The sequence below is a fragment of the Peromyscus maniculatus genome, chromosome X (genome assembly GCF_049852395.1).
Source record: "Peromyscus maniculatus bairdii isolate BWxNUB_F1_BW_parent chromosome X, HU_Pman_BW_mat_3.1, whole genome shotgun sequence".
NCBI lineage: Eukaryota > Metazoa > Chordata > Mammalia > Rodentia > Cricetidae > Peromyscus > Peromyscus maniculatus.
The window spans coordinates 44,900,764-44,915,369 of NC_134875.1; the positions used below are offsets into that span (position 1 = coordinate 44,900,764).

The 14,606-nt window shown below is 34.8% G+C and overlaps 1 protein-coding gene across 2 annotated transcripts in view; it reads right to left on the bottom strand.

Annotated features, from left to right (window-relative positions):
* Htr2c (5-hydroxytryptamine receptor 2C) overlaps positions 1-14,606 on the bottom strand; it is a 229,179-nt gene that overhangs the window by 120,824 nt on the left and 93,749 nt on the right. For both annotated transcript variants that reach the window (XM_076561713.1, XM_006989970.4), the window contains exon 3: positions 1,697-1,801. In XM_076561713.1, coding sequence (XP_076417828.1) covers positions 1,697-1,731 — 35 coding nt within the window. In that variant the 5' untranslated portion in view covers positions 1,732-1,801. The remainder of the gene's footprint in view (positions 1-1,696; positions 1,802-14,606) is intronic.

The window sequence follows — 14,606 nt, forward strand, 5'->3', positions numbered from 1 at the left end:
CTCATATCCTCAATACATTTCCTTTGCTCTCCTGTCCCCTTTAGTCCCCTTTGTCCCCTGGACAGTTTTGTTTCTATTTTTGAGTCATCTGTCCATATGTGATTATGTGGATCTATGAAGATGAGTCTCTACAAATGAGAGAAAATACATGGTATTTATCTTTCAGAGGCCGACTCCATATTTTATTATTTATATTTTCAAAATATTATTTGCTTTGCACTCTCCTTTAAGAAAACTGTGAGAGAAATAAAGGGAGATTTTCTTAATGGATCTGGTAACCAGACAAGAAAAGTGGAAGTTGATCTAAATTGAAAAGAAAGTGTAAGATATTGTCAGAACAATTTTATGAATGTGTTTTGAAATATACTGTGATAATAGTACACATTCATTTCTTTTTAGAAGTATATCCAAGCTCTCATATTTGCAAAGCGACTTTCTGCTAGTTGTCAGTTTCTTGTTTAGTGCTTTAAATTTCATGCTTTCTACTACCTTCCTCATTTGTGTCCTTGATTTTCTAGGACTTACTCTAAGCTTAAGAGTAATGTATGCAGATGATTGATTCCCATGGGCAGAGTTAGGAATTAAATTTTAGATACATATTTTTATGGGTCCTTGGACAGAGTCTGCTAGTAGGAATCTCAAGCTAGGTGGCATTATAAGACAAGGGAAATATGGACGTTTCACCTTTGTAAATTTCAAATTAATTTACCTCATAGTGATGAGATTTATTTAAGTTACAAACACAAATGTTCTCTCAAGATGTGAGCTCCTAAAGTGTGTCCAACAAAACCAACACACTCATCTTGCCTGATAAAAATGATAAACAATTCGTTTAAAATTTCCTGTTTGAAAATATGATTTGTGAATGACTGTTTTTTGGATGAGACCTCTCTCTCTCTCTCTCTCTCTCTCTCTCTCTCTCTCTCTCTCTCTCTCTCTCTCTCTCTCTCTCTCTCTCTCTCTCTCTCATTTTCAGTTGTTGCAAAGGAGCAAAGGGATTCAGGACTTCTCAGCTATACTGCTCAGAGTTTACACATTCTGCTCCTCAAATAGTAGGATTGCATTAGGTGGGATTTCCAGTGCCACTGTTCTTGTATCTAATTCTTTACCTACTCCTTAACATTGCATTCTACTGAATTCAACTACTGGCTCATTCCAGGATCACAGTGTTCTGCTCTATCCAGCTATGTCCTCGGTCTCTGCCTGTTGATCTCTAGTAGCCTCCATTACCTTTAGAAATCAGATGCTAATAATAATACCCCTCCTCTCCTTCTCTCTTTTTCTCTAGTTCAGCATCTATCTACCTAAGCTGACCGAAATCTTGTAACCATCCTGTGTCAGTCACCTTGGTGTCAGTATTATAGGTATGCTGTGCCATAATAAACAGCCATATGATTGTCTTAATTGTTCAGTTCATACAGGAAAGAAACTCTCTAAGCTTCACCCATGATAAAAGCAACAACAAAAAAATGAATTATTTGAACTGTGGCTATTATCCCCATATCATGGCTTTAAAATTTATTTAGATGCCTGATTATCCTTTTTCCCCATTTATTATCTTTAAATAGGAAATATTAATCTTTCTTGATATAAGTCATAGAGTTGCCTGATCATATGCAAGCATTTTTATATCATCGAGCAAACAATCATGAATGTAACTTTGCTGTTTGATTAAAATATATAATAGAATCCTTACAGGAAGGAGTGCACCGCGTTGCTCAGGTTCACCATGATTGCTTCAGTCTTAAGCAACCAGAGGTTCAAAGTGAGAATTTGGAAATTAACAGACTGGTTTCATTCCCTGAGGAGAGAAAAAAAAAAAGAGAAAAAGAACATTAGTTCAAATTGCACATAACTTGCATATCAAACAATTAAATAAACTCAAATGCACTTATTTAGTGATAAGAAAGTCAGTACTCCATCTACTGAAGAGGTAAACATGTTATACAGAAGCATTAAAAAGAAAAATTTTCACTTATTTACAGGCTCATCTAGGGTCTAGTGATGTGTGGCTTTCCTGCAGATTCCCCTGTTAGGGTATACCGAGCTTCAAATCAGTGTTTTGAGAAAGGAGATATGAATAGATCCTTGAGATTTGCAAATCATTGGGAAAACATATACAATTTAAAATACATTTGCATTTCTAAAATTAAAAGTTTTCTATAAACCATAACAAATTTCAAGAATTTATATACCATAAATGTATTTTTTACACTTTCAGTGTTATTTTTTTTCTCAAATGAAGCAATCTGCATTTATATAGACAGTTCTATTTATACTTTTGCATTAACCAGCAATATTCACCAGAGGGCAGCAATAACTGGTTTATACTCAAATAAACATATCAGTCAATTTTACCATAATAAGTACAGCAGTCACTCTATGTAATAACTAATTAGTAGCGAATTAATGAAATGTTACAGCCCAAGCAGGTGAGGCAGTATTGAAAATTGAAAACTGAAGGTCAGTTGTATTAGATGATTGAAACAACACACTTAGCTTCTTTTGTGGATTGAGAGGTGATACTTTATCTTCAAGAAATTTATAAAAGAATTTCAGAATGGATGCTTTTTGTTTCTATAAGCTGTATTTCAATGGATTTTTTGTGATATCACAAAGTATTTATAGATTGAACTACTCATCACTTATTACTATATTTGGTATGTTTAAATTACTATAATTGGAATGCTGGTTAAGAATTAAATTGTACAAAAATGCATCTTTGCTGAGTGGAGCCTGCCACTATCCATCTTTACACCGACATTGAGGAAATAGTGTAAGTCCTTGTGATTAACATGGTAATCTCTAGTTTTTTTCTTCATAGAGATTCATAACTGAGAACAGAGAGATCAAAGCAATCTCTTCTCTAGTCTGCCTTTTCTGGGGTTTTGCCACACCAAACACATAACTCATAACTGTATTCTTTGTAAATTTATAAAGAGATTTCGAGTCAAGACTGTTAAGGTTTTCAAGTTGCAAGTAACAATTTGGCAATGTGTGAGTGTGTGTTTGTGAGTGTTTAAATGTGTGTAAGATAGAGGGGCATTAAATAATTTGAGAGCACAGAATAACACTGTAAATTCCATTTTATGTAGTTTATATATATTTTTAAGGAAGATGAACTTGAAAATCTGTCTTGATACTCTTTGGTGTTTAAAAACTTGGAATCTAAATGTCACTAGAATAAAGTGTATTTCCCTGTTTCTCATCTCATTTAATATAACTTTTTCCTAATCATTCAAATTATCAATTTAATATGTTCTGCATTTATTCTTTAGCATCTACCTTTCAGTTCCATGAAGACCATTTCCTTACTCTAGTGAATATGTGAAATATGACTTCCTAGTGACTAAAGAATAAAAATATTTTGTGAGATAGGGATCTCAGCAGATATTCAGGCCATTTTTATCTGATAAGATCCCTCTAGTCTATACATAAGACCTCCTTCTCTTTGAGGTCTGGAAATAGGTGATGAAAAAATGCTAAGGGATAGCAGTAAATATCAATGTCCTTTAACTTTTCAATTTTATCTCTCAAAAATATCAAAAGCTTTTCTTTTTAGTAATCCTAAAAGTTCTAAAATCCTTTATAATGTTTATTTTTCAAGTATCGAAAAGTTAGTATAATTAAGAGTAAAATATAGTGTAAAATTAATTCTGTTTTAATAACATTATACTAGAACAATCTAAATTGTTCTTGCTGTAGCTATGTATATGGTCATAATCTTGTGAAACCTTTTTTATACTCATTCTTAGCCCTGGTACAATTCAATTATTGTTTCACAAAATACTATGTTTTCTTAAAATTAGCTAACTATACATTATTTCCCTTAGGAGTACAGATAAAATATTAAACAAGTATTTATTTTCAGACCTTTCAGTTTCATTAAGTAAATGATAATCATAAATATCTATTATATACATAGATCCCAATTTATTAACTGAAATTCAAGTAAGCCATGTCTTCCCATGCAGCTAAAACTTGTTTTCTTTATTTCATTTTAGTCCTTCCCCTATCACAAAACTGAAACAACCATTAAAAATTTACATTCATAAAGTTGACTAAACCAAATAGAAAATTCTCTTGATGTGTTTGTAGGAATAAATTACATTCATTATATGACCTAAATTCTGCTTCCTTATAGAATATAATAATATATTGAAATAAATGTTCTATATGTTTGAAATAGTAATTGTTTATAGAATTACAAAGAGAGAGGATTCAAAATTGCTCAAACCTCAAATAACTAACAAGAGAAACAAAAAATACATATACTTTCTGATCTCCACCTTTTTTTTCTACTTATCTTTCAACATGGAACCTTAGCACAAACAGACCACTTGGGAGTCCCAACATTTAAACTTGGGAAGATTTGTGAAGTTCTATAAACTCCGTTTAAGGTAATTAACAAATTGGCTACCTTCTAAGTAGAATCTGTAGGACTTCTAAAGAAACTGTGGGCATTTCAGCACAAGTATGTGAGAGGACAGGAGAAAAAAATAACCTGAAAATAATTTGTTTTCTCAAGTATGGAATAATAATAGGAGGCTAAATTACAGGAGTGAAGTCACTACCATTACCTCCTCATATCAATTTCTTATTTCTTCATGCAGCATGAATCACAGACATTTCCATGCTGTCTCTAAGTCATTGACAGATTTTGGTAGGTCAAAATCAGGGACAAATATTAATTTTCATAAATTTTTAGTAGTATTATTTTATAGTGGATAATAATTAATGAGAATCTTGAACATAAATCCAAACACTGAAACACTGATCATTATATTAAACATTGCATATTAATCCTTTGCTTATATGTTAATAGGTTATGCCTGTCATCAGCATAGGTCATAAAAATCATGAACACTTGAAAATAATTGATCCAAAATAAAATTGCCATTAAATATACAGAAACAAATTTCAAACTGTCAAAATCCATATCATTCACTAAAATACTTAAAGCCATAACCAGTAATTACCTTGAAGAAGAATGAAAAAATAAAGTTAAAACATTTTTAGGAATAAAGGCTGGCACCTTCATATAGGTGTGTGTGTGTGTATGTGTGTGTGTGTGTGTGTGTGTGTGTGTGTGTGTGTGTGTGTGTATTTTTCCATTTCACTTAAGTAGCCAAGTATAGTCTGTAAAATAGTTGATTAAGGAGAGGGGTAAGTGAGACTTGGAAAAGTTGAAGATGGAAAATTAAAAAGAATAAAATCTTACCGAATGGTAAAGGATGGACTTGTGATTTTATACACATTATGTTTGAAGAAGAAAGAACTTTAGAACTTCGTTGTAAAACTTGGTTTTGATTTTTCCTACATCCTCTGAAACTAACCCTTTCATATTGGTTTTTACCTTTAGATTTGTGGAAAAATCTGTCAGGTAACCATGGTGATATAGCACAATTTTTTTTTACCCATATAGAAGAGATTAAATCTGACATGGAATTCTTATTAGGCTGTAGAATGATTCCGGTGTGACTTTTCAAAATTCCATTTAGTTTATTTTGTCTTTGTGTGTGTGTGTGTGTGTGTGTGTGTGTGTGTGTGTGTGTGTGTGTGTTTGCACACTCACATGCATGCCATCAAAGAGTTGTGGAGGTCACAGGAAAATTAGCAGAAGTCACTTCTCTCCTTCCATCATGTGGGTCTTGAGGATTGAGCTCAGATCATTGTGATTGGTTGTAGGTACCTTTACTGACTAAGCTGTTTACCCACCCCTGTCTGACTGTGTATGATAAATTATTTAAGAACTGAATATGTAACATTGCATTTGAAGATTTGATTTTGTCAGTTTTCAATGCTGAAAAACTGTATGTCATAATTTAAAAGGTTTTCCCCCTGGAACATCATGGAAAGGAGTATAAAGATCAGAAACTAGAGGCAAGGTAGGAGCGCTGTGAAAGGCCCTTCTGAATATGACATGGCCACTGTAATGAGGAGACCAGTGCCTTATCCATTATATTAGGCAAGTCCCAATATAATCAGTGAGACAATGCAGTTGTTCCTACCTGCCCAAGGCCTGTCCCCAGAATAAAACCCAAAAGAATAGGGACTAGTAGAAAAGATGAGCTGCAGGAGTGAGAGGGGATAGAAGAAGGTAATATTGGTGAATATTATCATAATTTACTATATATACATATAAAACTGGCAAGACTTCAGTAAAATGTCAACGAAATCTTCCCTCTGATTATTATATGCCGTCAACTTTCAGCAGATGGCTATATCAAAAATGAATTAGTCACAAATGTTCAGATTGCTCCTGTGAAGAAAATAATCATGTACAGATTTATAATAGTCTGGGGACTACTCATGTAATCCAAAAATTATCCTTAGGCCTAAGGCATATTGCATGAATGTTCCTTTCATTTTTAAATGTTCTGTAGATATTTTGTAATAAAGCACACACTTTTCATCCTAAAAATCCATGTTTGCCATGAGTAGTCACATCATGTAATTCTTTATGATTTGATGGAAAATTTTCCAGAGACTTCATGGTAAATATTGATTCTTCTAATATTGTAAGAAATGCATTCTCTGAAATTAAACAAACCAAACACTATATTTTCAATTCTAAGGTCCTAATTACTTCTACAAGCTTAAATTCACAGAACTTTTGAGGCTGAAAAATGGTAAGGGATCAGATGATCTGGTTTCTTGTCTTCAGAAAGGTCTATATTTAAGTCACTTTGACAAGCTTGACAGTTGATGCTCTTTAGAACAACCTTCAACAGAGGCAATTTCAAAACTCTTCCCTGTTCAGCAATCTGCTCTTTCAGAAAATGTTATTTTATACCAGGCAAAAAGAACCTCGGGCGAACAGACATCAGTGGAAAGGAAAACTCCTTTAATAAGTCAGGTAAGGGATCTATACTCCGGACTTAAGATAGTTCGCTTATTGCATTTCTGCTAGGCTTTCGCTAGAATGTAGTCACACAGACCTAAAACTGGACACTTTCCAGTAGTGTGGCAAGAGGGAAATATCACACTTCTGACTATGTAATTAAATATATTAGAAGACTTTATAATTTCTCATTTCAAAACTGAGGGGGGAGCATTAGGGGAATGGTACTTGGGTCTTTTGTGGACATTTCTTAGATCTCATAACACTAACATGATTATTCAATTTGAAAGCATTTCTTGCCTATACTTTCACTCCCCCACTCTCCTGTCCAGAAAATACTACTGAGTACGGAGGCAAATAGAACTTTCCCTCTTGTACTTAATCCGCAAATGAAACATTTTCTCCTTATTTGTGTTTTCTAAATTCTTCTGCTTGTTATAGGAGGTTTGTCCTTTGTTTTGTGGTGTTGGGATGGCCTAGGCCTCGTGTACGAACTATGTCCTCAGGCCCACATGAAAGCAGTTATTGTGATAAAATTTAACAAAACTCTAGAAAACTGAACACCTCAAATTAACAAGCATCTAAGATGATAAGTTTTTTTTTACAGCAAGACCATTCACCTAAAATAATGCTCCAAAAATAGTTCCCAAATTAATAGAACTCAAGTTGCTATTGCAAATCATTCCGCAGTTGTAGTAACAAACATTGAGGAAATCTGTCACAGTGGGCAGCATGCCCAGCAATCTGAAGCTGTTTCTCCATAGGTGGTAGCAGAATTTTGCCTAAATGATCTCGGCCTAAGTATCCTTATAGCAAAATAAACTACAGGCTCTGAAAGAACAGAACTAAAGGAGAAACCATATGTTAATGTGTGTGCTGGAGACCAATTCCAACTGACTTGCAAGACTGAAAACTGTACAGCCAAATTTCTGTGTGTTCAAACATTTATTGATAGCCCATTATGTGCTAGGCACTTTGCCAGATGTCCACACAGTGAAAAGCCTGCTCTCATAGAACTTACATTCTAGCACAACCAGCAGATAATAACATGTCAGGCATGTATCATTGCTGTGAATGAAATGGAATTGCACAATAAGAACAGGAGTAACTAGAGGAAATATATCAGACAGATTTATAGCTGTGTGTATCCACAGATTTGAGGCTATCCTAGGTAGTATTAATCACAAATATACAATTATTTTACACTGGAATATAGGCACTTGAAAAGTATCACTGCTGAAAATACTTTTCTGTTCATTGTTAGTTTTACAAACTGGAAACAAAATTCCCTTTAACTTTGTGAAGGTACATACAACAAATCCAATGCAGCTGTATACAAAAATGCATTTACCCCTTAGGTTTACAATGAACTCCCTTCATTCACAGGGATTTCTTGCTCCCTGTCTCATTTGATTAAGAAATCATACAGTCTGGGCTGTGTAGCAGGCCTTGCATGTTGTAGACGTTCCAGGTGAGTCAAGAAAAGCGAAAAATTCAATCAGTTGCCCAGATGTATTTATTGCCAAATAACGGGGTACTTGGATACATCTGGACAACCGAATGAACTCTTAGCTCCTCATCTCTCCAACAATTCTTCATTTCGCAGCTCTAGGCACTCCTAGATAAGGAGAGAAATGAACAAAAACACTACTTTGGAGTTAAAGGATTGATTAGTCTTTCTGGTTTTGCAATTCCACATCAAGAAAAAGTGGTACTGATGTATAACAGATTACTAGAAAATGTATTTAAGACACCAGCTAGCAACAATACCTATACAAAACAGGCTCATCAGAAACAATGAAAATGTGTGACCAATACAGAAAATTCAGTGGACAAATTGAATTACATAATTTACATTTTAAATATATCACATTAAAAATCCTATTTTATAACACATAGGTCATTAGACTGGGCACAAGAGGATATGGTTTCAGACACGACTCTATTAATCAGTTAATGTGTAGCTTAGAATAAATAATCAAACTTCCTTGTGTCCCAGTGTTTTCACCAATGTCATTATGAAGTTAAAATAAAAGATTACAGGTAGATTCTTTGTACCATTGCCAAGTGAATGCAAAACTTGACACACACCTCAGTGTACCTCCTGATTTAAAGGAGTGTGAGAGTGATGTGGGAGTATTTTTATTATGCAGCCCAAACAGTCTACAAAACAATGTCCATGCAGTCTTTAGCATCTGGTTATTCAACTTTCATAGATGGAGGAGTTAGGAGGTCACATCAAGTCATGAAAAATGTTAAGACAAAATTATCTACTTGTGGGTTTTTTTTTGCTTTAAAAATACTGTGCCAAAAATAATTAATGAAAAGTGGATTTTAAGCAATACTGCCCAGTTTTGAGACACTCTAAAATCTGCATTCCATTTTATTATCTTAAAGTTCAGCTAGAAAAGCGGTTCTCAACTTGTGTGTTGACCCTTTGGGGGTCAAATAACCCTTTCACAGCCTAAGACCACCGGAAATCACAGATTTTTGCCCTACAATTCATGACACTAGCAAAACTACAGTCATGAAATACCAACAAAAATTATTTTATGATAGGAGGTCACCACAAAATGAGGAACTGTATTAAATTGTTGCAGCATTAGGAGGGTTGAGAACCATTGTACTAAATCTGGTTATTGCTTTATGGGCCCTCTACTATTTTACTGATTTGTTGGGCAATTTTGAAAACACTCATTTCTTGCACCAGTTCCATAATCCTTGCAACAGATGTCAGCATTAAGAGAGACAGATATGCTTATTTTATAACTCCTCTTTGTGTGTTTGAAGTTAAAATTTCAAATAACATATAATACATATATCTTCATGTAAAATTTTTCTAACTAGTTTCATAGAGAATTCTGTAAATTTTCCTCACCTGTACAACTCAGTTGACAAATACAGTATATCAAAAAGTTCAGAATAATACAAATTCTCAAATCTTTTTTTAAGGAATTTAATGTGTGAGTAATTATCTGTGTGCCCATGCCTGTGTATGGGTTGGAGATGGTGAAACAAATATACTTTCAATGCACATTTTTAAAATCACCACCCTCCAAAGCCCCATAATTTCATACAGTGAAACTATGCCATGATGTTCCAGTGCCATTGAGTGACTGCACATGTTCAGTCATCTTTTTCAAATGGAAGAACTGACTTGCCTGGTATTAAAACCTCCGTGGAAGACTGATAACTGAAAATCCAGGGAATTGTTCCCATTTATGGAACAACAGAAGCTTCATAACAACAACACCTGCCTTCATATCTCCTTGAAAGATTATTCTATATAAAGTCAGTCACGATTTTTCCTCCCACTCAAGTACAGTAGAGATTCGGTTTGCTATTACACAGACTCATAGTCTAATACAGACTAACTGGAGATAATTTTGCTGTTAACATGCTCTGCGGTTTTGTCTAAAGATAATTTTAAAAAGCAAAAGAAGAGAATTTGAATATAACTCTAGATTCAGGCTATTTTTATCTGATAAGATCCCATCAGTCAATTTATAAGGCCCCCTTCTCTTTGAGGTCTGGAAATAGGTGATGAAATGCTAAAGGATACCAGTAAATATCAATGTCCTTTGGCTTTTCAATTTTATGTAGAATCTACTCTTAAGATTGCTAGGTATGTAATAAGCACACCAAAATGCAAGGGGAAAGTCTTGTTGGGCCTCAGCCCTAGACAAAGAATTAAAGGCTATTAAGGAATGCTGAGAGCCAGTGAAATCATCTTTCTTTGTCCAATACCAAGAGGTCAGGCAACTGAGCCAGTCGTGTTTGTATATTTGTGCATGCAAATGAGTAAGGTAACAATTAAAGAAAAAGAGGCCATGGATTTGAGAGGAAAACATGTGATGCATTGGAGGGAGGAAACAAAAGGAGTAAAAGATGAAAATATTTTAATTTTGGAAAATAAAATAAAATGATTGCTACGTAAGATAATTGGACTACAGTTTTATAATAATTTACTCACTATTCTAGAATTGTATGATGAAGTGGTGTGAAATAATTTAACAAAGAAAGAGATAGACTAATGAAGTGTTACAGAATATCCTCCTACTTACAGTCTGAGAGATGGGGTCATAGAAAAATACTGGTGGTTATCCATAGTATTACGTGTGTGCCAGAAAGTTTTTCAAAAGAAAGTTTATGTTCCAATGAGATATACATTGCTTTCTAAAAATAAAAACCTTCATTATTTTATCCCTAATCTAGGTTTTAATTATTTTAGCACCTTGACATGCCAGAAGTTCTGTTGTTGCTAACAGAAGGAAACAAACAAAACAAAAATACTATTTTAATGTTCTAAAATGTGAATGATGTATTTTTATTAGTAAAAATATTTGCCTTTGTCAATGATATAAAATGCTGTGGGCTGAACTCTTCTTGGATGACTTTTTATGGAATAGATGTCATGATAGTACACTCTGAGAAAAGTTATCTTTAGATGATTGACATTTCCAATAACAATGAAGTAGTCTTTACGTCAGTACCACCTTTTCCACTTAAGAACAGTATCTGATTGCTTAAGCTCTATCATCAAAGTTCTCTAGGGAAATGCAATAAGAGTGACTTACTTAGCAAAAGCCATAGATCTAAAGTTAGCACTGTTCATGAATATCTCGAGGAGTAACTGGCTAGCTCCATTATGCATGCCTGGGTGTAATTTTCCAATACTAGTGACTAAATAGGCTGAAAAGGAACTTTTTATTTATTTACGTATTTTTTGGTTTTTTTAGACAGGTTTTCTCTGTGTAGTTTTGGTGCCTGTCCTGGATCTTGCTCTGTAGACCAAGCTGGTCTGGAACTCACAGAGATCCACCTGGCTCTGCTTCACAAGTGCTGGGATTGAAGGTGTGCTCCACCATTGCCCGGTGAAAAGGAACTTTTATTAGATGTATTCATTATCCATTTGAAACCTTTATTCACTTCAAAAATGTATAAAGGAAAAAAATCACAGCAACTCACCATTGGGGTACAGTGTGAAAACTTTGCCTCACGTATGACATTGTAGCCCATCTAAATTGTGTGTGCTAGGGTTGTCAAGAGTATTCAATTCTTTTGTTTCAAGGAAGGTTGTATTTCTTGTGATCACAGAAATAGCATTTAAATAGTGCTTTATTTTTCTAAACTGCACACAATGCTTTTTGGTATTTAGCACAGCACAGATAAACCCTCTGGTCATGTCCATCTTCTTAAAATCCACCTTACAACCACACTCAGCAGTTATCCACAGCTTTCAGCAATCCAGTCAGGACAACAGTAAGCAAGTAATCAGTGATTTGCTAAACTAGCACATACTTTCCGACTATGGTCTTTAGTGTTATTTTTAGTATTGTTTGGATATTTTGGTCTTATGGTCTCCTGGACATAATGCAGTTAACGTATGTTTCTAATCTAAATGGCCACCCTTATCCTTTAAGTACAAATTCCTATAGGAATTTCCCCTCTCTTCAACATTTTCAAGAGGACACAGTGCTTGGTAGAAAGAAAGGGAGTGAAATGTCCTCTGAAGCTGTTTGCTCATCTTAGATATCAGCACATTTTCTTAGAAACAAACGGCATGACCTGTGGTCATTCATGTCTTGGTAAATGGGGAATTTAAAAGTAATTAAAAGAGACAGACTTCAACTACTAGAATGGAAAAATACCCCATTGTCTGCTAATGACCTATTGTCAAGTGCTGGCCTTTGAGTAAGTGATGAAGCCCCACAGGCTTCTTCAAACTAATTGAAAGTAACAAAAAGAACCAGAACCAAATGACAAGGGTCTTTAAACTAGCCCCACATTCACAAAACCAAGAGGTAGAGTGACAGCAACATATGTTGTAAGTTATTCCTTTCTGATCCAAAGGTAACAAAATGGAAGGAAAACTGCCAGCAATAGATAGTTAGTTATTATTCATTTGTACTTTAGACACGCCCTGAATTCTTTTTTGTAGTATTAAGAAATTTTCTATTCATTTTACATACCAACCACAGATCCCCCTCTCCTCCCTCTTCCTGACACCCAGCCTCCCCCCACCCAACTTACCTCCCTATTCCCACCTCCTCCAAGGCAAAGCTTCCCATGGGGAGTCAGCAGAGCCTGGTACATTCAGTTGAGGCTGGTCCAAGTCCCGCCCCCCCCCCCCCCCCGCATCAAGGCTATGCCAGGTGTCCCACCATAGGTAGTGGGCTCCAAAAAGCTCGCTCATGTACCAGGGATGAATCCTGATCCCACTGCTAGGGGACATGCCCTGAATTCTAAGCCACTCAGAGCAACTCTTAGCTGACAATGCAGTAAAACCTGGTAATACCAAAAAGGATAGAGTGATACTTTCACATCAAAGGCAGACATCACATTGAGAGGGACACAATTTTGTGCCTTTTCAATTAAAAGTACAAACAGGGGCCAAAGGCTCTGGCCATCCTCACCATTTCTTTTCTACCTATGCTCACAGTGTCTCCCACAGTGCTACTGCTGTTGCAGCTGCTGCCTTCTCATCCCCCTCCCCTAACTCCACCTCTACTCTTCCCCCATTTCCTGCCTCCCAGCTGCCAAGATCTCCTGCTTGCCTGGCCCTCCCCAGTTCCCTTTCTCTTATTCCATTTAATGGTCTTTGAACTCCTCTTAAGCCTATTTAAAAATTATTTTGTCAAGAAGACCAAACACCTACAAGGAGATTCTTTGTCCCTCAGTGATAACCATAGACACTTGAAAGTAAGTCTTTAATGGAATGTACAGTTCGTGGAGGTTTCTTCCTGAGTTGAAGTCCAGATGGATGGCTGGTATTCACTGACAGTTTAAATTTGCTCTCTCTATTTAAGAAACATAACTCTTTCATTTGGCTGTTTTCAATAAACTGAAAACACTGGCAGAGACAAATTTTACAAGCGTAAACATTTTTTAAAGCTAATGGATTAAAATTTAAATTATCACAAAATACATTATTTTATAACACTATATGACAATTATGATTGGTTAGCTACTGCCTTTCTCTTGACTACTTTACAAAACGGAAGGATTTAAATTCAATGGTATTTTAAGTCAGTGGTTATAAACAGGACAAAGTTCGAAGTGTATTCAAGCGAGTCAATTTTTGTAATGTTGGTGTGGGGCACTTAAAACTTGAAATGAGCATAAAAGAGTCAAACACATGTGTTACTTTCAGTTTTATGTTCATAAATCAGGACAAGTATATGTAAAAGAAATAAACATGTGCAATATATTTGAAGTCCTTGAAGTTGTTATGTTGATTCAAGACCTATCAACAAGACAATCTTGGGGCTTCCACTTCCTTAAAATGTTTTTACTCACAGAAAACAACAAAAATGAAATAGGCAAGGTACATTATGCCCATCAAATTTTACAACATAAAGAAACTGTTTTTTTTTTTTTTTTTTTTTTTTTTTTGCTGACAAAGGCAGGTAGGATTATCTGTCTTTGCATCTGTTCACAATGATTCAATACAGCAAGTTAGCTCTAATTACACGTAGGCACAATTGATAGTCCATGTCATTGAATAATCTTTGCCATATTATATTATATCATTATAAAAAAAGATATGCATGGGTACAAAATAATAATACAGTTTATTTCCAGAATAAACTGCTGTGTGAATGAAGAGGTATGATTGTTATGCTCATATCATGTGTTCTTTCAAATATGTCCAAAATCATTTGTCATGCCAAGCATTTTATAACTGAATCATAAGAGAGTTAGTGTTCCAATATTTGGGGCAGGAATCTTAGATTTTAATGAGAGAATTTGCAGTTGTATG